At 39.4% G+C, this 22,933-nt stretch overlaps 1 protein-coding gene across 1 annotated transcript in view; it reads right to left on the reverse strand.

The window, feature by feature from the left end:
* The window catches only part of map2k5 (mitogen-activated protein kinase kinase 5), a 79,577-nt gene extending 76,760 nt beyond the window's left edge, over positions 1-2,817 (reverse strand). Inside the window, exons 1-3 of the mRNA XM_033617653.2 lie at positions 2,332-2,817; positions 2,019-2,067; positions 392-459 (exon numbers count right to left, since the gene is read on the reverse strand). Of these exons, the coding sequence (XP_033473544.1) occupies positions 392-459; positions 2,019-2,067; positions 2,332-2,463 (249 nt within the window). The 5' untranslated portion in view covers positions 2,464-2,817. The remainder of the gene's footprint in view (positions 1-391; positions 460-2,018; positions 2,068-2,331) is intronic.
* Positions 2,818-22,933: the final 20,116 nt, after the last annotated feature.

Here is a 22,933-nt window from a genome sequence, read left to right on the forward strand (position 1 = left end):
ATTGACATTTTTTAGACCAAAAAACGACTTGATTAATCGAGAAAATAATCAGCAAATAATCAACAGTGAAAATAATTGTTAAGTACAGCCCTACTTATGATGTTAATCTTCAGGTTTATACTTGTATTTTGGGATTCTACAAGAATGTGTTTACATACTTCAGTGTTCCAAATACCTAATTTTCCTCATACTGTCTGTGCTGGAACTGTATTCACCCTCTGTCTGAGACAGTCCGTTTTGACCTTAAAGTGTACATTTTTCATTAGAACTACTCGCTGATGAACAAACAGCCCCCTGCTAAAACTGCTACATCATAAAATTAACATAAACATACAATTATGTTGTGCAATTTGTGGAATGGGTGTGTGAAATCATTCATTTATATACTCACATATGACAACATGGCTTTAAGTTCTTCATCACTTCTTACAGTGATTCTGTCCCCCACCTCGTCTTCATCTAAAAAAACACAGCAGCATTTTAAAATTTGGATTACAAAACGTTTTACCTAAACAATAAAACATAAACAGCTATCAACATCATGGGCAGCACTCAAAGCAGAGGATTGCGTTTTTGACATAAAACTGAATTGATTTAGAGGTAAGAGATAACATAACAAACTTACAGCAACTGTAACACAAAATTTAATTACATTTTGCATTTTATATCATCTAATAATACTTTGGGAGCTTTGACAAATACAACTTACTCCATATCATGAAAACCTTGAAAGCAAAGTCATTTTACATCAATCCTTCTGAAACTGTTCACATCACTTTGAGGAACAACATGAGAGAAAAGTAACAAAGCCTTTGTAAAATTTTAGGTATATAAATGGGGACGGTTCATGTATTTTCAAAACAAAATGTAAAAATTGACAGAAACTGATAACTGTGATGACGTGCAATGCAAAAGTTTTATGAGTAACGCAGTCAGCACAGCATGTAATATACAAAACAGACAAAGACACAAATATCTCTGCCATGAGTACACAGTATTTTACTGTTTATATTTCTGGGTTGAAATGACAAAAAGTGTCTTTTGTCAGCATTTAATGATTTATCCAAATGCCAAGCACAAACTACAGTATACTCACCAGTTATATCCACCAATTTGTTGACATAATTACAAAGACTGACCATAAGCATTACTACAAACTGTTTAGAATCCATGCTCCTTAAAATCTTTTTCCAAAAAAATTTAATAAATTAATCTAGTTTATTAGGATATACATTTGTCCATTCATTTCCATAACCACTCATCCTGTTGGAGGTCGCAGGTGTGCTGGAGCCTATCCCAGCTGACATTGGGCGAGAGGTGGGGTACACCCTGGACAGGTCACCAGACTAACACGGGGCTGACGCATAGAGACAGACAACCATTCACACTCACATTCACACCTACGGACAATTTAGAGTCACCAATTAACCTGCATGTCTTTGGACTGTGGGAGGAAGCTGGAGTACCTGGAGAAAACCCACACTGACATGGGGAGAACATGCAAACCCCACACAGAAGGGCCCCCCTACCCTGGGGTTCAAAAGCAGGTACTCTTTTGCTGTGAGTCAACATTGCTAACCACTGCACCACTGTGCTGCCCAGGATATACAACAATTCAAAACATGTGGGGTGCTATTCTTTTTTTTAAATTAGGCTATACAACAATCTAAAAACTTAGCACAATACATATTATTTTGATTCATAATGATAGCACTTCAGCGATTCATATTGTCCTGCCCTCTCCAGATGTAGCCATATACCGTACATCTGAACACATTACCTTAATTAGGAGCAAAATCTATGATGAATATGATAATCAAAGGGCTCCCATACAGCAATAGGGGGGTTTTGACAGTTGATATAAAGTTAGTAAATTACAGGACTATGGTTTTGTTGTACAATCTGTTACCAATCAGAAACACAGTACAGGTCGCTCAGAAGATCACACAGTACTGTAAACTTTTGATGTTGTTCCTGTTTCAGCAATAAGGTAATACAAGTATGACACAGACACTTACATTCAAATGCTGTGACAGTGGCTTCAGGCATCACATCTCTGATGGCGACCTGTGTGACAGGAACAATGATAAAGCACAGTTTAACACTGTGTACATATAAAGGAAGAAAGACAGACCTCGAAACAACAACCACACATATTAATATATAAGGTAGGGTCAGAGTGGGTTCACTGTTTGGTGTATAACTGGCACAGACACAGAAACTGAAAGTGTCACATCCAAACTGTACCACTGTACAGCTGTTTTTAACTGCTAACATAAAGAGGAAACAAGAGTGACAGTTAGCTAGCTCTGTAGCATTTTAAAGACTCACCAGCAAGTCATTGAAGTTGAGAAGAGATGGACAGTCAACGGCCGAGTCCATGTCCCCTGACGGCGTCTTGATGCGGATCACTATCGCCTCGGTGTCCATTTCGCACGGCTTATTTAAATCGAGTATGAGCATAAAGAGGAAGCATGAAGCTTCATACTAATACCTGACTGGCTGTCTAAGCTAACGAGCTAATTTCCTGCAGTGGTTTGCTAACGACACATGCTAGCATCCTGCTCAGTACAGACACTTTTCTCAAGTGATGCGGAGGATTTAAAAACGTTACAAAGGCGGGGTCGGTTAACGGTCACGTCATAACCGTATGAGAGGTTTAGCTTTAGCGGTAGATATATGTGCGCCCGCTGTCTGAGGCAAAGTTTTATGTTTAGTTATGTGACATATTTAGCTATGAAGCTAGTTTTGAGGGAAACACAACTGCTCCAACAGCGTTTCCGAATCAACATCCGCTCCGGGAATTTCAAAATAAAAGACCTCCGTCCCAGTATCCACTCACAATACTGCAACTTTAACTGTCAGGTGAGAGATCAGACACAAGTTGCTATAACCAGTGGTGTAAAATACTGTACTCCAATACAGCTTTGAGATACTTGTTCTTTTCTTGAGTATTTGATTTTTTTGCTACTTTATGGTAAGGGTTGCAGATGTACCGGTTTCAAGGTACACCGTGATATTAAAATTGACCTTATCATACCGAGTACTGTATATTTGTTCATCTACGAAATAAAAAATGCAAGAAAATAACACAATCTCAGCTTCACTGTAGTTATTTTCAAAAGGGATATTTTTTTCACACACTTCCATTAAAAATGGTTTCATCTTTACAACCCCCTTCCACCTTATTTTATTTTATTTTATTTTATCTATTGATTTCTCCTTCAGGGTTTTTGTGTGTTGTTTTTTGTGGGGGGTTTTGTGCTGGTGTGTTTGTTTTGTTCTGTTATGAGTTTACAATTTCACTTACAGTAATGTTCACCTGTGTATTATGTATCTGTAATAATTGTTTAAAAATAATAAAAATGTCATTATTAAAGAAAAGTTTCAAATATAGCAATAAAATGTTTGTTTAACCAAAAATAACCCTCCTGTTTTATTTCTTTCGAGTGTAATTCTGACTGATAATAATAATAATAATAATAATAATAATTCTGTAATATCGTGATACCATGAAACCACATTATTTTCTGAAACAGTTACTGTATCATACTGTGAAAATTTTCTCACGATTGCAACCCTACTTTATGGACGCCAATGTTACAACTACTTTTTATTCCACTACATTTCTTTGACAATATTCTTCACTACGTAGTTTCTTTTACAGATTTAGATTAATACTATGAAATGTCAATCAACTACTGCATTATTATTATTAAGCTGCCAGCAGCATGTAAAGTAGTTACGTTGAGCTTTTCCTATACCAGCTTAAAAATTCACATCTCAGTTCAAATATTTGTCAAGTGAACAATAATTGCAAGAGCATTCATTTCCATTGTTACAGTTGTCAGGTGACAAAATTTGGGTCTTACACTCCTTCAGGATTTCACTTTAAATATGCACAGATTTTACAGTTGTTTAGTCTCTTTTTGTTGTTGTTTTGCATCACTTTGTAGTCATTTTGTGTTTCTTTCTGGTTGTTTTGCCCCTTTTTGTAGCTGTTGTGAGCAAGCAGCAACCTCTAGGGTGTCAAAATAAAGCCTATTTGGAAGTTTCAAAAACTGCATTTCCTTGAATGACCAATCGAGACCAGCTCCAGAAGCCAGTCAGTCCCCATATACCCCCTATGTTGAAATGTCCAACTTTACTGTAGAAATAAACATGTTTACAAAAAAACAAACACATTTTGGTCTCTTTAGCTAATTTCCCCCTTCATGACAACTGTATGGAGGGTGAAGTTTTATATAACTCACCCATTTACATTTTATTAAGGATTAAAGTTACGCATAATTGAGAGCGGACCACTTTGAGTGACTGTCTGCAGATAGTGTCTTAAGCCTCTTTATCAGATCCACTCCTCGCTTCTCCACAGTGCCAGCCTCTCGGCCAGATATAGTTACCTCTGGCTCTGAAAAACCAAAAAATCAGGAGTTCACTAACCAAATGGGTGACGTCATGGTAGCTACGTCCATTATTTTTACTGTGAGTCTCTTAGTGTCTCTTTGCAGCTGCTTCGCATCTCTTTGTTGTCTTTTGTGTCTCCTTATAGTTATTTTGTGTTTCTTTGTAGTCATTTTATGTTTCTTACAGGTTTGTACTTGACTGAGTGACATTTTGCAGGTGAAAGCCACAGGGGGCCCTGGGCCTGTGTCTGGTAGGCCCGTTCAGTCATTCATTCGTGGTTCTGCCCACTTAACCAGCAGAACTGCCTGCATTAAAATCCACTAAAAGATATCACTCACATATTTCCATAAAATGTTAAAGCATATTTTTAACTTCCTGTGTAAAATCATTATCTTAATGACACTCTGTGCTTCTGTCTCCCCAACAAAAGGACAAATGATCCAAGTCCCAATCGTATCAGTTATATTAATCATATCAGTTACACCTGACTTCTTTGACCATACTGGTTGTATGCAAAAAAAGAAACAAACAAAAAACAAAACATAACTTTAATTTAACTTATTGGACTGTGACTGCGTTGTGAATACTGGATTGCATATAATGTGATTGAAAATATTTAAAATATATTTTTGTTTTTCATTGTTGTCATTATTTACTCTTGACAAAACCAACATGTCGTCCTAGTTATAAAAGACAGAAAGAGTTAAACTGAAAAGCTTTGTAAAGAAAAGTTCATGAAGGCAACAATGGGTGACACATTATGTTTGCGTACAAGTCAACCTTTCATACTGAAATGAAATTATTGAGTGCTTCATCAAAAGAAATTATTGCCACCTTGGACTGCTTTTGCTTTACGTGACACTGATGTGAAGTTTGTTAAGTGTTGGGTTTTTTTGACAATATTGAGCGTACAATAGCTCTCTAGAGGTGTAATTGGTGGGTATCTAATAGGTAAATATTCCTTTCATATATGACCTTAGATCACTATTATACATATTCAATATTTGAATATTGAATGAATAACTTTAACAGCAACTTAACAGTTGTAGAGATGAAAAACTGACAAGGCTCCTCAGCTGTATTAACAATACACCAGAGCTAAACTCATTTAAACAAACAGAGAGTGTTCAGAGGAGTATGTGCCCTCATGACCATGGCTTTTCAAGTATTCAAAGAGGTTTTCTACCTCTTTCACTCTACATTAACACAGCATTAGTATTTAAATGTTTCCACTAGGCATGAACCATTAGTGTATAATTGAATGTAAAACAAAGGGGCACTTAAAATGTTGTTGATTACGGCCTTATGATTGAGGAGCCGCATCAGTCTCCCTGCCCGCTCACCGGAGAGCTCTGATTGCAGTTCCAAGAACAAGACATTGATCCCTGGGCAAAATGAAGTCTCCTTTTCTGTTAATTTACAGCACTCTGCTCACAGAGCTGATACCCAAGTCTGTTGACTGGGGTTGACCGGGGTTTTGTGTAATAAGAACTTGTTAAAGCTTGTTCTGTGTCCCCACGGCTCAGGTCAGCTCTGGACATGTGGCACTTGAAAACAATATCAATGAGATGTGTGCTGTGCCAGCCATTGAAGTGAGCTGGATTTCACTGGCTGCTTAAACAAAAGTCTCCACCTCTGGCTTCTTTAGTGTTTGTTAACATTGTGTTCAAAATGTAATGGAAGCAATCCACCCACCTATCTATCTATCTATCTATCTATCTATCTATCTATCTGTCTTTCTTTGAGATGCAAAATCTCCCCTTTCAGAGGTTATATCATCATTCATGTTTTTATGGGACAGTTCACCCCAGAATGTTTGTGATGCTGAAAGCACCAAAAAAGAAAGAAACATCTAAAAAACTCAACAGCAATATCTCCAAAAAGAAGTGTGCGCCTACTGCTAGCTCACCTAGCACCACTGAGCTAACTAATGTTATAGCTCAGCCGAGGAGGACACCATTAATGTTTACATCTCACTCTCGTCTATGAGTAGATGCACACTTCCTTTTTGCATGGTGATACACTTGGTGGGTAGCTGTGTAGAATCAACCAATCAATCAATCAATCAATCAATCAATCAATTTTATTTATAAAGCCCAATATCACAAATCACAATTAGCCTCACAGGGCTTTACAGCATACGACATCCCTCTGTCCTTTGGACCCTCACAGCGGATAAGGAAAAACTCCCCCAAAAAACCCTTTAACGGGGAAAAAAATACGGTAGAAACCTCATGAAGAGCAACTGAGGAGGGAGCCCTCTTCCAGGATGGACAGACGTGCAATGGATGTCGTACAGAACAGATCAACATGATACATTAACAGTAATCTGTAAGTCACAATGAGACAGAAAGAGAGAGAGAGAGATGCAGGACAGATGGTAATGACAGTAGCTTACAACAACATTAATGAAAGTTATAATATTATAATTATAATTCTGGCTGTTGTGGTACAATATGTTGAAAGTATATATTAATATTTGATAGTGTACATATGTGACAGTAATCATATGTGTATAATAACAGTAGAAGTATGACTAATGATAACAGCAGCAGCAGGAGGCATCTGGAAGGACCACGGCAGAATCCGTAGAAAGAAAATAGTTCCTAAATAAAACTGCTCACAACAAGGTCTGTGCATTATCTTGAGTAACCAGGTCATGATTTCTGGAAAGAGACATTGCTGTTGAGGTTTTCAAATGTATTTTTTTTGGCATCTTGAGCACCACAAGCCAAGTGCCATCTAGTTCCATTATATTAGAGAGAAGGCAGAAATCTCTACGGTCGATATCTCCAACACTAAAAAACTCACACCAAAATAATCTAGACTGATAAATAGCACTACAGGTAAGAGGGAAAAATGGGGATTTTTGATTTTGGGGTGAACTGTCTCTTTAAAGTATCAAAAGTAGCAGATGCAGGATCAACCCTATCAGAGTTTTTTTAATATGTATTAAAGAATTATGATTATTTTCATTAATGCGTCAACATATAAGCAGCTTGTCGAGTTTTAACTACCTTCTATTCTATTGGTAGTTTATGTTATAAAATGCATCATATATTAAATCTTACTATTATAAGTAACTCATCATGTAAATTGTCAAATGAATGTAGTGGAGTAAAAAATCACAAGTACTGAAGTATCATATTTGAGTAAATGTGCTTTTTGCCTCTGTCTATCTATCTATCTGCTGGTCTGTGTATTGTCAACAGTCTCAAACACACATTCACACTCACATACTGCACACACACAAAGGTTAGAAGTTCATTGCATCGACCCGCTCTGCACGTATCTAATCTCTTTCGCCTGTACCAACAGCCGGGTTAAAGACCCACTGATTTCCATGTAAAGCCTGAAATTATTACTGTGCCTAATTGTTACAGGAGAGTAAAAGGGAAAACAAAGCCGGGGCTATCGAGGGCTCTGATTAATGCCTCCACCAGCACTGCCCTCTGATGAAAAGCAGAGGATCTATATGGCACTTTGTCAAACACGCTCTCCCAGGACTTGACGTTAGGTCCTTCTGCTTTAGGGGCAACTGGGATGAAGCCCAGTCAGCAATCCACATTATCAGAAATCAAACTCCTGACTTAGCTGGGAGGAGAAAGTGGAAAAGGAAGGCCAGCATTCACTGTCTGGTAATTAAAAGCCATTTTATCAGACCTCCTCTCTTGCCCTGTGCTTCTTTTCTTGCTATTGACAAGCTGCTTAGCGCAAAGTGAGCTCAGTTTGACTCTGAATGTATGAGGCACATTTATTTAACTTTCTCAGCAAGGAGGGAAAAGCAGGATTGTTCGGTCAGATTGCCCATTACTTATTTACTTTTAATTTTCATTTATGGCTGTTTTTATGTTTACAACTAAGTGTCCAAATGCAGCCTGTGTTTGCTTCCTCTTTTCTTCCTCTCCCTCCTCATCCTCTGATGATTATTATTTCATTAGTCTATGTCAAATGTATTGGTTGGCTCGTTGTGTGTATTGATTAATGAGCCAAAGTCAGCACTGTCCTCCTTCACTGTAATGCTGATATAGAAGGTCTTGAAATACTATTTGTCTGCTGGTTAAGCATCGATCGTTTCCCGCAGATATTGACTGTTACTTGGTAGCTTTCTATTTACTATGTTCCTTAACATTAATGGTAATTATTAAGAGTAAAAATGTGTGAGCTTGCGGTGGCTTACGGCCTTATTTACCTTGATATAACCAACAGTAGGGACGATATCACAGGCTTTGGTCACGCAAAGGAGCTGGACTCGCTTAGAGTTCAGCAAGAAAAAGCGTGTCCCACCATCTGTCCAGGGCCACGTCCCAACTCAGGTATCCAGATGCGAACCCTCCGGCTGAAATAGAGATGTGTCTCCTCAGCCTTGAAGCCTGAAGCCTGTTGTTTATTGATGCTGCCAGAGTCCCTGCTCAGATCGATACCATCTCCCTCAGATGGGCCTTCAACACGCAGACTCCAAATTGAGGTCAGGATATGTAGAGGGTTATGGCACTTCAGCAGATATGAACTGCCTGGGAGGCTGCGATCATTTGTTACACCTTCCTTTAAAGTTCATCTCCAAGTTGACCTGTGATGAAGCATGGAGAGTTTGTGAGTCACTGGTGTGAGAGTTATGAGGAAATGCACCAATATATGGACAAGGCAGGTTGGAAGAAATGGATTGTGTGACTACCTCTCAGCTCTCGGAGCAGCGCCCTTTCACTGCCGTTCCCTATGTTTCAGATTCACCTCTGAGGTCTCTTTTATGGCTGCATGTTGTTTCTGTTGTTTCTAATAAAGAGGAAATATTGGTGCCTTCCTGACCTGCTCATAGGGGCCATAGAGAAATTTATGGGGTGTGTCTTCTCCATTGAGGCTGCTTTTGAACTGAGCCTGACATAAATAACACATCACCAGTTCACCAGAGCTCTGTTGGCTCCTCTTTCATGCTGTGGTCAAGTGACTTTATTGAATGCAAGATGTGGCTACACAGTGTTGTTTTTCACATGAACAAAAATGTTTAAAAGCATGAAATATTTCACTTTGCTTTGTCAAGTTTAGGTTTCAAATGTAGTGACGATTCCAGTGATGCATCATTTTTTCCCTCAAGCTGCCTCGTGTGGAGACCTTTGGGTCCATATGTTATTATATTTACCTCTTCCAGTAGTGGGTTGTGACTTCTAAGGGCGTCACTTTGTGTTGAAAGGTTGTGAGGAACTCAGATGATAAAACATTTTTTAAACACTTTTTAACATAAGGGTTTTTAGGCAATGCAATGTTGGGATCAGTATGAGGTCAGAGTAGATAATTACAGTGGGTCTGGAAAAAAACAGCGCATCAAGAGGGCTTTGCCTGGGCTACTACCAAGGGTGTAAGTATTGCTTCCAACCTAAGTGGGGACCTTAGACTGTGTATAATAGTGGGGACACATATTGAACAGGGGGTCTGCAACACACTCTCACTCCGATCTACGTGCAAGGTACCCTGGGTGTGTTGGTTGTTGATGTTCTGGGAGGCCGTGTCAAGTTCTGCCTGTTACATGCATTGTCTTCTTTCAAAATACACTTCTGTTTTCACAGGAAATTCAACATTTACATACAGTCTCTTTCAAAATAAATGTACTACGTCGGTACAACACCACAAATTGACGTTCTTTTTCCTTGAACAACAAACACACGTGGTTAGATTTAGGAAAAAAGAACAGGGTTTGGCTTTATAATCTCACAGGACATGAACACTGCTCTCTTGGGTGAAAGTCAGTGCTTGTTGGACCAATCCATCACCCTTCCAGTCCACCCCAGTTTTACTTTCGCCGCCTTAACTTTTGTCCTTGTCCTGCTGTGTTTCCCCCTGATGCTGCCGGGTGCCATTAAACTATAACTGCAACTGGCCGTGTATCATGCCGGTGTTAGAGGACGCCTTTTTTCATTGGTTTCTGACGCTGCAAGTCACTGCCCAAGCACCAGATTTCGATGACTTTGGAGTGAGACCGTGCTCGTAGGATCTATACAAAAAATGTACATACAAACAAAAGGCACAAATGGCATGAGCCAATAAATATTCAACAATTTCTAGAATCATGCTTCCACCTCACCATCGGCATTGCCAATTTCCTGTCTCTAAAATGTTCATAAACATGGGTCAAAGTTTCTCCCATCAAGTCTGTTCTTACACATCACAACTTTTGCGTGGGAAGTAGCGTACGCCTCTCTTAGGCCTCGTTTTGTGCGAACGCAATGTTTATAAATGAGACCCCAGGTCTGGTCGTAAGTTGGTTGCTGCTATGTCGGGTGGAACTATGGCAGCGTACATTTCCCATTCCCTGGTTCCATATATGAGGCTTGAATCGGGAGGCAAGAGGCTTGCTACTTGTTTTTCTTCCTCCCGGATGAACTGTATTTTGAATTGTATTGAATGAATTGTATTTTCTATGATTGTGACTTGTCTTGCATTTGCAAAATTAATCTGCAAAGTAATTGGCACTTATACTGTAACTGCTAGATAAATGTTGTGAAGGGAGAATGATAATATTTACCTCTGAAATGTAGAAGTAGGTGTAGAAGTACATGATAGCATAAAATATTTTAAATGGTACTTAAATACCTTCCACCTCTGTATATATAGTTTTAAGTTAGTTTTAGTCCTTAGTTTTTTCTTTAAATTATGTATTTTTGTTGGTTGTAGCCAAAACAAAAAGGTAACACACACTCAGTGCAGGGAGAAATCAATGTAAATAAACAGTAAGTAAAACATTAAGAACAGAATAGTAACAACAACAACAACAACACTGTAACAGTATATACACGTGCATGCATATGTGCATGACTGTGGCCAAGACGAGCGACCTCTCTCTAACCACACATTGATTTGGTGCAGAGTGTCAGGTAGCCTGTTTGTCAGCTGAAATATTCATCAAACAGATCAACGGAAAGTCTGGCTGGCTTTTCAACTGACAACTGCATGTCAATAATTGATAGGGAATGAGGTAAATGACTTAGTGAGCATTCGGGGGTCCTTCTCTTTCTGTAAGTGATGCCTCTGACCTTTGGTGTGTGAAAGAACTCATCATGGTCACTGCTCACATGTCATATAAAGCCCAACACAATGACCTGAACAGTGAAAGTAATAAAGAGGATGAATTATATAATGAAAGAAAACCTTATTGTTCAGCGCTTACATTCAATGATTAAATTTTGTGTCTTTATTTTCTATGAGTCCTTTTCAAATGGTGCTTATCAGAAAACATTTTTAATGCTGTATTTTTAAAATTCTTTTGTCTCACATTAATCATCTTATGGCTCCTCAGATTAATCTTGTGACCTCTAGGTTGGGAACCACGGCACTGATTAAGTCAGTGGAACCTTTCAGAAAATATATGAATGCTGAATTACTAAAACTGCAGCAGGTGTTTATGATGATGCTGAATTCCTAAATGATTGAATATTATATTCAGACATTAGATGTTACATCCACAAAGCACAGTGGATTTACTGAATTTGCTTCAAAATTCAATATAAATATCAAATAAATTGTTTATTATCTTAGTGTAATATATGACAGAGTACCTGTTCTATGCATGCTAGAATGCAAAAGTAAATTTTTGATTATGATAAGAAAATCACAGCATACAATGTGTACATCTTAAGGCTAAGGCTCAGTTCCAACACACCCCTTACCCCTATGCCACTAAGCTTTTACACCTTTGTTTTGCATGTTCACATCTGGGGTTAGGGTGTCTCGATTCTTATTGGGATAGGGCGAAGTGTTCAGGCTACATGGCCCTCCAAATGTAGGTTTTTCAGAGGCACACTCAAAACCAAGTATTATGAGAAATCATCGGTAAGATGGCTGCGCACGTATGAAAAGAAACCCAAAAGTGTGTTTCCTTTGTTAATTAAGATTTTAAACAATACGTGTTGTATTCTCATTTTAATGCCATTTCAACGAATCATGGTCATATCTTTATAACAAGCACAACAAAATAAAAATTACAGCAGTATGGTGATGTCTTGGTAGTTATCTAGCTAACGTCACATTGTTATTGTTGATGGTGATGGACAGTCTCGCATTTTGACATATCTCCATATCTCCATATCTCTCACACTTTCCTCCCCTTTGATGGCATATGATACCCTAAATATATAACTCAAGTCCTGTTGTGAAGACGCTGCACTTGTTATTGCTTCTAGAATATCAATACAGACTGGCAGGGTACATGAACTTCAGTTTCCTTGGGTAGCGAAGGCATGACCTGCCCTACCCTGACATTCTTACCCTGACCCTAACCAATCCTACTCCTCTTGCCTAAACCTAACCAGCTTAACTAACGAAGGCAATGAGTAGTAGGCAGTAGGATGGGTTATCATTTCACTATACCAGGAAACTCCGAAGTCATTGAAATTCGGCACTTGGCCAGAGACATGAGGCATCAGAAACAAATGAAAAAAGGTGTTGTCCGCATGATACGCAGCTGGTAGCCATTATAGTTTAACGGCACCTAGCGGCATCAGGGGGAAACGTGGCGGGACAAGGACAAAGGTTAAAGTGGCGAAAGCCCGACTTGGGTGGGTGGGAGTGGAGTTTGCGTCCCCTCAGATTCTAAAGCCAAACCCTGTTCTCTTTTCCTACACCTAACCATGTGCTTTTGTTGCCCAAACCCAACCATGTGCGTTGGTTGCTGGAAGAAAAGAATATAAATTTGCTTTGTTGTACTGATGTACTGTTGTAGTGAGTTTATTTTGAAAGAGACTGTATGTAAATGTTAAATTTCCTGTGAAAACATAAGTGTATTTAGAAAGAAGACAATCATGTAACAGGCAGAACTTGACACTGTGTCTCAGAACGTCAACAACCAACGCACCCAGGGTACCTTGCACGTTGTATGTGGTCATGGAAAGTCCATGACCAAACGTCAATATGTGACGAGGTTAGAGTGAGAATGTGACAGGGTACGTGTTTTTTAAGATAGCGAACCCTAACCCTGACCTGCCCTAAGTCTGCATCTGATTGGCCTACCCTGATATTCTTACCCTAACCCTAACCAGTCCCAGTCATCTTGCCTGAATCTAACCAGTTTAAGTAATGAAGGAAATGAGTAGCAGCCAGTCAAAGGGAGAATAGGATGGGTCATCCCTTCTCTATCCCAGGAAACTCGTATTTGCAGGGTACATAGGAGCACAGGTTGCTAATATTAGCCTACAGAGCACTGTTAGTGGTTTTATAGCATGAAACTAAAGTTGTGAAAAAGTTGTGAGCATCCATGCTTTCTGTCTCCATCAGATAGATGGCAAATATTATTCTGATCATACAGTTATTCCCATAGTCGCACCTGTTTATGTAAACAGTACCAACAACTACTGATGACATATGACAGTCTTGAAGAGTTATTCCATGCATAGGGGAAGATTTTAACCACTACTCTTTGTAACTCTGTTTAAAGGGTCACTCACAAACAAAGAGTGGGGGTTAAAATAAGAAATGGAATTGGGTCTAAGTGTATTCAACATAATCTATCCTAATTAATTTGATTCCCCATCTAATCTGCACATCCTTCTATATCTGGTTAATTTCCAGTTACCATAAAAGCATCTGTCATTATATACAGTTCAAATGAAGCTGCAAGAAAACTGTGCTGTCACTAATTTGACCTCTGACCTCCTCGGAGGAATAACGTTTCTTTTTAGAATCAATAAAATGTCACATCATTGTGTTCTTGTGATCAGACTGTGACGTGAACAGCATATTATTTACAGGTTGTGGTTTTTAATCAAGTAGGCCGTTAGCACCCGCCTACCTTTGGTCTAATTTATGGCAGACAACATACCTGATACTGTGGTGAGTCAGTGGAAAGTTGTAGTGGGGCTGGTGTGTGTTGGTCCGTCCTGTCAGAGGAGATTCTCCTCACTGCCAACACACTAAAATCTTTATCCTTCTGCCTATCGTCTGACCTTCTGCTCACAATAACTAATAGTGGCTGCACAGTGTTTTTATGGTTCCAATTCTCTCTGTGGCATCTGGACGACGCAGTGTATTTAAGCAATCCTGTCAGCATCAAGTGATCCTCCTCAAAATAGACTTTAGACTTCAGAACACAGATTCTTACTGTAGGCAGTATTTGAGTTATTAAAACCTCTCACATGTTTAAACAGTAGAATACACTCTTGAACACAAGCCAAAACATTATTGACTGAAGCAAGTGTGACATTACTTGATAGAGAAAGACTGTTTACAGTGGTGGTAATAAATATAATGTAATAAATATTTTCCTTTTTAATCATATTTTAAGTTTACATGTAAATTCCCAAATCGAGACAAGAGTTAAAATTAGCAATAGCTATTAAACTCTGTGCAACACATCTGTCCCATATCTGTATTGAAACTATGTTAAATTGCATTGTGCCTATGAATTAAAACAGAATAAAATAAAATAAAATTGTTCAGCAGAATGGAATACGAAAAACCAATGAAATAATAGGTAGCTGCTGGTAACTGCTGATTAATTAAATCGCATTCATGATAATATGTGGCTTACATACAAAAAGTAATGACTGTACTGAGCTTTTTTCTAGTTTTAATCCTTAATTGGAGAAACATTTTTGTCTGTTCATCTAAGACTATAATCATATTATCCCAGTGTAAATGATGATTTCTGACAGATGTTTTCTAGTTTCTAAACTGCTGAGTGGACATTTGAAGCTGCATTAAATTGATCTTTTGTAAATGTCATTAATTGTCTAATGATTATTACTGAGCTTTGGCGACACGTGTCACATGTCATGCCTGTGAAGCCTATTGAATTAAAATGAAGGAAGTTTTTTTTTGATCATATACTGACAGTAAAAGCTTAAGTAAACTCAAGGAAAGTACCACTGTGGAAATGTACAAAAAAATTCTCAGAAGTATTACCAACAGATTGTACTTAAAGTATCAAAATAAAAGTACTTGTTGTGTGTCTGATGAATTATAATGACATCAGATTTTTACTACGGATACATCAATGTATAAACAGCATTTTACCGCTGTAGCTGCTCGAGGTGGAGCTAATTTTATGTACTTAGGTTGGTAGTTTGTTACAGTGGTTCCCAATCAAGGGGTCGTGCCCCTTCAAAGAGTCACAAAGGAAACCGGAGGGCTTATCAGATGATTAATGTGTTAGCACAAAGTTAGCACAGTATTTCTTGGACAATGGGTCAAATTTTTTCTGTGAAATATCAGATAATTCGACCTCTTTGGGTCTCAAACTAATATCAAAAAGTTTAAATGCAAAATGTCTCTTTGGGAGAAAGGGGCCCCTAACATGGTTTTTTAATTCTCAAGCATTTGAAAGCCACATACAAAAATATCATAATTATATGGTCACATTATTATTATGTTACTCATTGTATAGTAATTTGTTAGCTGTAGGAGATGTTAGTGACTAGCCAGCGAGTTCTCTGACTCATTTAGTCGTATTTGAAATCTCGCTGCTATAACCTTTAACAGTGGTAAATAATAGTAATAAATATCAAAACTGGCTTTCCAGTCACAGTAAACAAACATCAATAGGAACATGACTGTGTTTGTTGTGGCGGTCAACAGTTTACAGCAGTTCACGAATGCACTGAAAACAGGAATATTAAATATAAAATGTGGTTTACTGAACTTACATTTTTAATTGAAATTATTATTGTATAGTTATTGTTGTAATTATGCATGACTAATATTTTTTTAAATTAACATTCAGAAAAAAATCTCACTTACTCCCTGCAGTACTCCAAAGTACCCCTCAGGATACCCGTACCCCCATTTGAGAAACACCGACAGTAAGAGGTAAATAATATTGCCTTTGTGTGTCCAGCATTGTAATAAACAGCTGGTTAAAGACAGGAGAAAGTTCATTACTGTTGTTCATTACTGTTACTAATTTCAGTTTTGGTATTTCTGAGCGGGCCGTTTCAAGCTGCCAGGGTCAGTCGCCCTGTCGGTGTCTAGTGTCAGTCTTTCTGAACTGCTGAGCCAACAACTCAGAGCCGGGATGGTCAGCTGTCGTAGTTTGAGATTGACGGTGTGATTGAAAATTACCAGCTGACATGTTGTTGGTCAACAACAGGCTGTAGTGTCTGTGAGGAGTGAGGCTGGTGTAGCACAGTGAGTGTTTCTGGGACATCACAGCTGACTGATGAGCCCTCCACAGAGATGCCCATTGGGTACTGCTGATGATTTAGAGACAGTTTCAGCCCTTCGGTATCCTGCTGCCACGTCGACCAGCTCCAACATAATCAGATCAAACTGGAATCAGTGTTTTACTTACTAACTAATACAAACTAACTCCGATATCAGTGACAAAAAAAGCCAATAAGAGTAGGTGTTCTTATTTCACAACAAGAATGCAGAAAAATGGCTGAAGACTGTGTTAAATGCCACTTAGAGGCATTGCATGCATTTCCAGACACAAGCTCATGTTTCCACATAGCTCTGCGTACGTATTAATGTATGAAATCCAGTCATTCCTATGAGAACCATGATTTCCATTGTGTTTGCGAGACAAATCCTTTCTTTTCTTTCAGTCCAAAATTGCTGCAAGTACATTGGAAAAATAGACACCTCGTTTCCACTTACCTATGTGACTAGTGTCCGTAGATCTGTAAATATAGACCCATGCTTATGAACATTTTGGAGATGGGAAATTGGTGACACAGATGTTGAGGCTGAAGCATGATTGTAGAAATTGTCAAATATTTTTGGGCTCACGCCATTTTTGGCTTTTGTCTGCACATTTTAATATGAATCCTACTCACTCTTTCATAATGAGACCCCAGTTTATCACAACAAACCACAGAGAAGCTCAGATTACAACACACAGAGGTCGTGTGATTTCATCTCTGCTCAGGACGCCATTACTCCACCATATCTTTACATAGCATATATTCTTTTGCTGTTATATCAATGCTCTGAATATTGCATGAAGAGCCTTTAAACAAATGCCCCACGACAATTTGAAACATGTGTGTTTATTATGGATGCAGTGATTTAAAAACAAAACTCATTTTGCACCTTTTATTGTTTTACACATTATTAATAAAACCCAATTATCAGTTACAAAATCTAGTCTGAGGATAACCATCACTTTGCTGTAATGAAGGCTGACAGATACAAAACTAGTTACAAATGAGAAACAGACAAAAAGCATTATTTATTTGGGTCAGAAATGTATAATTTTTGAAGCCCTCTGGCACTGAACCCTGCAAAAAGGCCACAGAAAACTCTGAAAATGCCCAGCTGCCTGTTTTACAATATAACTGAAATGTTTCTCCATTTTCACAGTTGCATTTGAATTTAATAACTGCAGACGTTTCTTTATACACTTGATGGAAGTTTTGGGATGTATATAAGATGCCTGCTCCAAATTCTTTCAGATTATCAAAGATACATTTTCTTTTTCGCAGGGAAACATATGCGTGCATCATCAGCCACTACTGTAGCTATCATTGTCTGGTTAAATCTGTGTGTGTGTGTGTGTGTGTGTGTGTGTGTGTGTGTGTGTTTGTGTGTGTCTGAGTGTGTGTCCACACAGCCTCATTGTGGGATATAACAAAGCCCTGGAAATACAACCTCCAGGGGTCTTACCTGGATGTGGCGGCCCCCACTTTTTCATTAAAAACTGCAATCGTGCAGCTGAGGCTCCGTTACACCACAATGTGACAGAGCTATACAAGGGCAAACATATGCGACCTGGACCCAACCTTCAAATATGCCCCACTAGATAGATCTTTCGCTCTTCTCTATTTTGCAACAAGTTTGAATGCAAATTGATGCAGACCGTTTTCAAAGAATATGTGTCGAGCATTGTCATTGGCCTTGCTGTGCTGTTTTCTCAGGCTTCCCTTGTTTAAGTATTGAAATGTCTGCATATTGGGTACAAGAGTTTACACGCCTCTCTGTGGGGACCCACGAGGGATCAGGTTTTGTTTATTCTCCCCCCCCAACAAATAATGCCTGTTTTTAAATATGCAAATTGTGCAGTAACACCCAGAAAATATCAGGTTTAATCTAGTTTGTTGTTTTCGGTAACATTTTCATTCAGTAATAGCTTTCTATTGGCAGGATTTCCTGTGGCACATGTAGTAAAATCTGAATCAGTCCATTCCCTGGGCTATCATTATGATTTTGCGGGCCATGTGAGAGCAACAGAGGTATTGAAGTGAGGTAATTGAAGTGTCCAAGACCAACCCGCTCCGGTGAGATGTGTGAGCAAAGTAGCAATGTAATTACAGGTCATAAGTTGACCACCTCAGAACCACAGCAAGGCGCGGGGAGAGCTCAGCCTGTCAAGCACTCTGACATGCACACACACACTCTCACACTCTCACACACTCACACACACACACACAGACAAACAGCCATCATAAATCCACAGAATCAAGTGTCATTACTCCGTCCTGAAGCTTAACTCTATGTGACCCTCTGGTAAGTTGTGAATGTATTTGCCAAAAACATATTTGATCATAGCTGAATAGTTGTGTGCCAGGAAGTCAAAGTGTCTCCTTGAAAGCCATCTTCAAGTCTGTCCATATAATACTACCCCCTAGTGATGAAATAAGGAACTACTAAGACTGGGAGTGTGATGCAGTTAAATTGAAACAGAGCTTCCACAGAATTAAAAATGGCGTTAATATAAAATGTTTTATTCCTCAGATAAATATTTGAACTTGTAGACTTTTTAAAGTTTTAATAAAACTTAAACACCAGCACTAAAAAAAAACAAATAAAAACAACTGACTGTGAGAGTGTGGGATGTTTGTAATTGATTCGGACACATCCTTTACCTAGTGAAGTGGTGTAACTGGCCCAGGGTGAGTCCGGCCTAGCACCCTCCCCCCTCAGTTGAGTCATTTGTTATCACCTCATGGCGCCTCCTGTGCACGGTGCAATTGGTCGAGCTCCTCCGGGGTGAAGGGTCAAGCCTTTAAAAGGGAATTACTTCATTGACACAATAAGAGATGACAGTTTATTTGACGTCTTACCACCACTTCACTCCCCTCCTACACCCAGCCCTGCCCTGCATCCTAACTGCTCCCCAGGGATCATTGGATCTGTGTGTAAGTGTGTTTTTATCTGCCCTCGTGTGTTTATCTGTGGCTAATGTTTTTTCCAAAAGAGCTGCTGTGCCTGAGGAAATTGTGACTTAAACATATCCTAATAAAATAATAAAAAATAATCTGATCAGTGTAAATCAAGACATCACATTACAATAAATGATTGAAGATGTAAAAAAATGGGTTGAAATCTAAAAATTAAATAAAACTACTATCAAAAATCTATCCAAATGTTGTAGACCAATGTCACAGCCATATGGGTTTCAAGGATTTGGCCCTTTATTGCGACATTTGGGGACTCTGTTGCTTCTTCCCAATTCAGTTCTTCCCAGTCTGACATATCAGCCTTTATTTTTTGACAAGACAATGTATTTCACTATGGAAATCTTCTAAAGCACCATTCAAGGTTCCCACACATTTTCATGAACAACATTTCGAAACTTTTCAATGTCTTTTCAAGGACCCATTATACAAAATTCTTTTTTTTTCTTGCCCTACTTGGCCTGCGTTTTTCACACATACCAGAAACTGAAACTGTACTGAATATTAATTTCAACTAGCTGGCACACAATGAAGGAAGAGATGGAACGCAGGGAGAAAACGTTGATCAACGCAGATTAGAGCTACCTTATGTTACACATAAGGTTATCCGCAGAGGATTACTGTAACAATTTTAATTACACACAACAAAATTCCATAACTGTTCCAAAACTTTCAGTGATTTTTACTTCTTCCATGACTTTTCCAGGTTTTCCATGACCTTAGATACCCTGACCATCTATGTCCCTGTGGCTTAGAGATGTTATGTCTTTTCTAAAGTCAGAAAAATAAGATTTTCAGTGAGAGGAAGCTCTGCTAGTTTTTTTTGTGAATGGAATTCTGTAAGAGATGACTTTAATTCAATTTTTTTTTCCATCTTTAACAACTATGTCAAGGATTTTTATTTTTCTTACACTTTTTATCTTCCTAATCATTATTGTTTGTATGCCTATATATTTGAAATACTCATACACACCTCAGTTACAGTATTTCTTACAGAGACAGTGTCTTGTTGTTTGATGGGTGGATGGGGTCCTGCTTCAAAACACAGGAAACACTTGCGATAAAACAATTTTTATACTATTTTTTGTATTTCCAACAAAAAGATTAGATAGAAAATTAATAGAAATAAAATAGATAAAAGTGTATTTGTGTTTTGTAGTGTAAAAGTATCAGTTTGTATCTGTGTATTCAGCACTCACAATGTATTCTGTAGTGTGTGTGTATTTATTACTGCATCCCTGTCAGGTGTATTTAGAATGAACAGACTGCAGATGTTACTTAGGATTCAAGCGCAGACCTGAGGCCTCTGTTTGAGCGTGTGTGTGTGTGTGTGTGTGTGAGCGTGAGTGAGTGATTGACACCAGACATGTGTGTCACTCCCAGGGGGATTGGGAGAGGCCATGCAGCCAGTCTGGCAGGTCATTATCAGTGTGTCACACAGCGGTGTGACGGCTACTTCCTTTGAGACAAAACACACCACACACACACACACACACACACATATACACACTAACTCCTTCACTGAGTCATTGAGGAATGCCTATCCAAGCCAATCAATTGGGCGATCAATTGGGGACCAACTGGCAATCCCCTGCAATCAATACGCCCCTTGTTGCATGGCTCCAGAAGTGCCACAATGGCTGTGGCACTTAATTAAGTTGTTAATTGCTGCGTTAAGCTTTCTCAGGTACCCTCCCTAGACGGTAATTGAGAGTGGCTGGACAATTCAGCTATCGGCAGCACTTTGCTAAATTTAATCACAAATCCAAGTAATGGCAAAGGCTGTGATACAACGAGCCAAACAACAGCAGCTGTGTCAGTGAACACGGAGGAGAGACAGTGCACACTGTTGCAGTCGCACTTCTGGAAAGTAGACATAATCCTGATTTCTGTTTCTGTTGAGCACCCTGTTTATTGCACCATGTAGACATCTGGATGACATCGTGCAGCTGTGCCAGCCAATCACAGTGCGGTACACACAGTCCAGCATTTTTAGGGATGATGAGGTTTGTTCTGGGAACACTTTTTTTATTCCAGAAGATTCCTCCTGAGCAGTGGTGTAGTGGTAGTTGATGAGGTGGGTGCATTTAGATGAGTATGATACCAAGGAGGTAGTGTGTATACTCTCCTATATATTCCAATGGATTTTTGGCTGATAGGTGGGTATCCGCCATAAACCTGTGTATACCCTCCGCTGCACCAGTGATCATCAGTTACTGCCGATGTTTTGAATGAGGTGGAGGAGTTTAAGTATCTCAGGAGAGGGTACGAGTGAGGGTAGGATGGAGCGGGAGATTGACAGGCGGATTGGGGTGGCGTCAGCAGTGATGCAGGCACTTAACCGATCCGTTGTGGTGAAGAGGGAGCTTAGCCAGAAAGCGAAGCTCTCGATTTACCGGTCGATCTACGTTCCAACCCTCACCTATGGTCACGAGCTCTGGGTAGTGACCGAAAGAACGAGATCGCGAGTACAAGCAGCCGAAATGAGTTTCCTCCGCAGGGTGGCTGGGCTCAGCCTTAGAGATAGGGTGAGGAGCTCGGACATCCAGGAGGGACTCGGAGTAGAGCTGCTGCTCCTCCACATCGAGAGGAGCCAGTTGAGGTGGTTTGGGCATCTGGTAAGGATGCCTTCCGGACGCCTCCCCTAGGAGGTGTTTCGGGCATGTCCAACCGGGAGGAGACCTCAGGGCCGCCCCAGGACACGCTGGAGGGATTACATTGCCCGGCTGGCCTGGGAACGCCTCGGGGTTCCCTCGGAAGAGCTGAAAGAAGTGGCTGGGGAGAGGACTATCTGGGCTTCTTTGCTGAGGCTGCTGTCCCCGCGATCTGGACCCGGATAAGTGGAGGACGATGAGTACAAGTACGAGTACGAGTACAAGTTTTGAATCTCAAATGTGTACTTTACTGACCTTCAAAAGATGAGCAGTGATCAATGCGGACGGTTTTTAGTACACGGGGCTGCATACAGAATATTGTATGTACAATATACAAACAGTACACAATATGCACCCCCCAGTACTAACAACCTACTGGTGCCACAGTAAAAAATGAAAGTGTATCTCTCAGTTACCCACAGTTGAAATGTGTAATTTTCTAATGAATGGCAGTTAGTTGACAGTTATGTAACGCATGACTTAACATGTGAGTTCAGTATTTTTTAAACTGGACCCTTTCTTCCATGTTTTGTGTCGAAATGATTAATGTGAACAACATTTATTTTAAACTGGTCCAGGCCTGAGTAAGAGCTGCAGCCGACAGCAGCTACATAAAAAGACTGTAATGAAACCACTTGGAGCATACGCACCCTAAATTTACATCAATTAAAAGTTCTTGTTCTTGCCACTGACAGGCTCAGATTGTTGAAGTGTCTGAAAACAGTATAGAAAAGATTCCTACAGAGATAGCCTCCTGAGACCTCAACTTCTGTTTGG

The sequence above is a fragment of the Epinephelus lanceolatus genome, chromosome 2 (genome assembly GCF_041903045.1).
Source record: "Epinephelus lanceolatus isolate andai-2023 chromosome 2, ASM4190304v1, whole genome shotgun sequence".
Taxonomy (NCBI): domain Eukaryota; kingdom Metazoa; phylum Chordata; class Actinopteri; order Perciformes; family Serranidae; genus Epinephelus; species Epinephelus lanceolatus.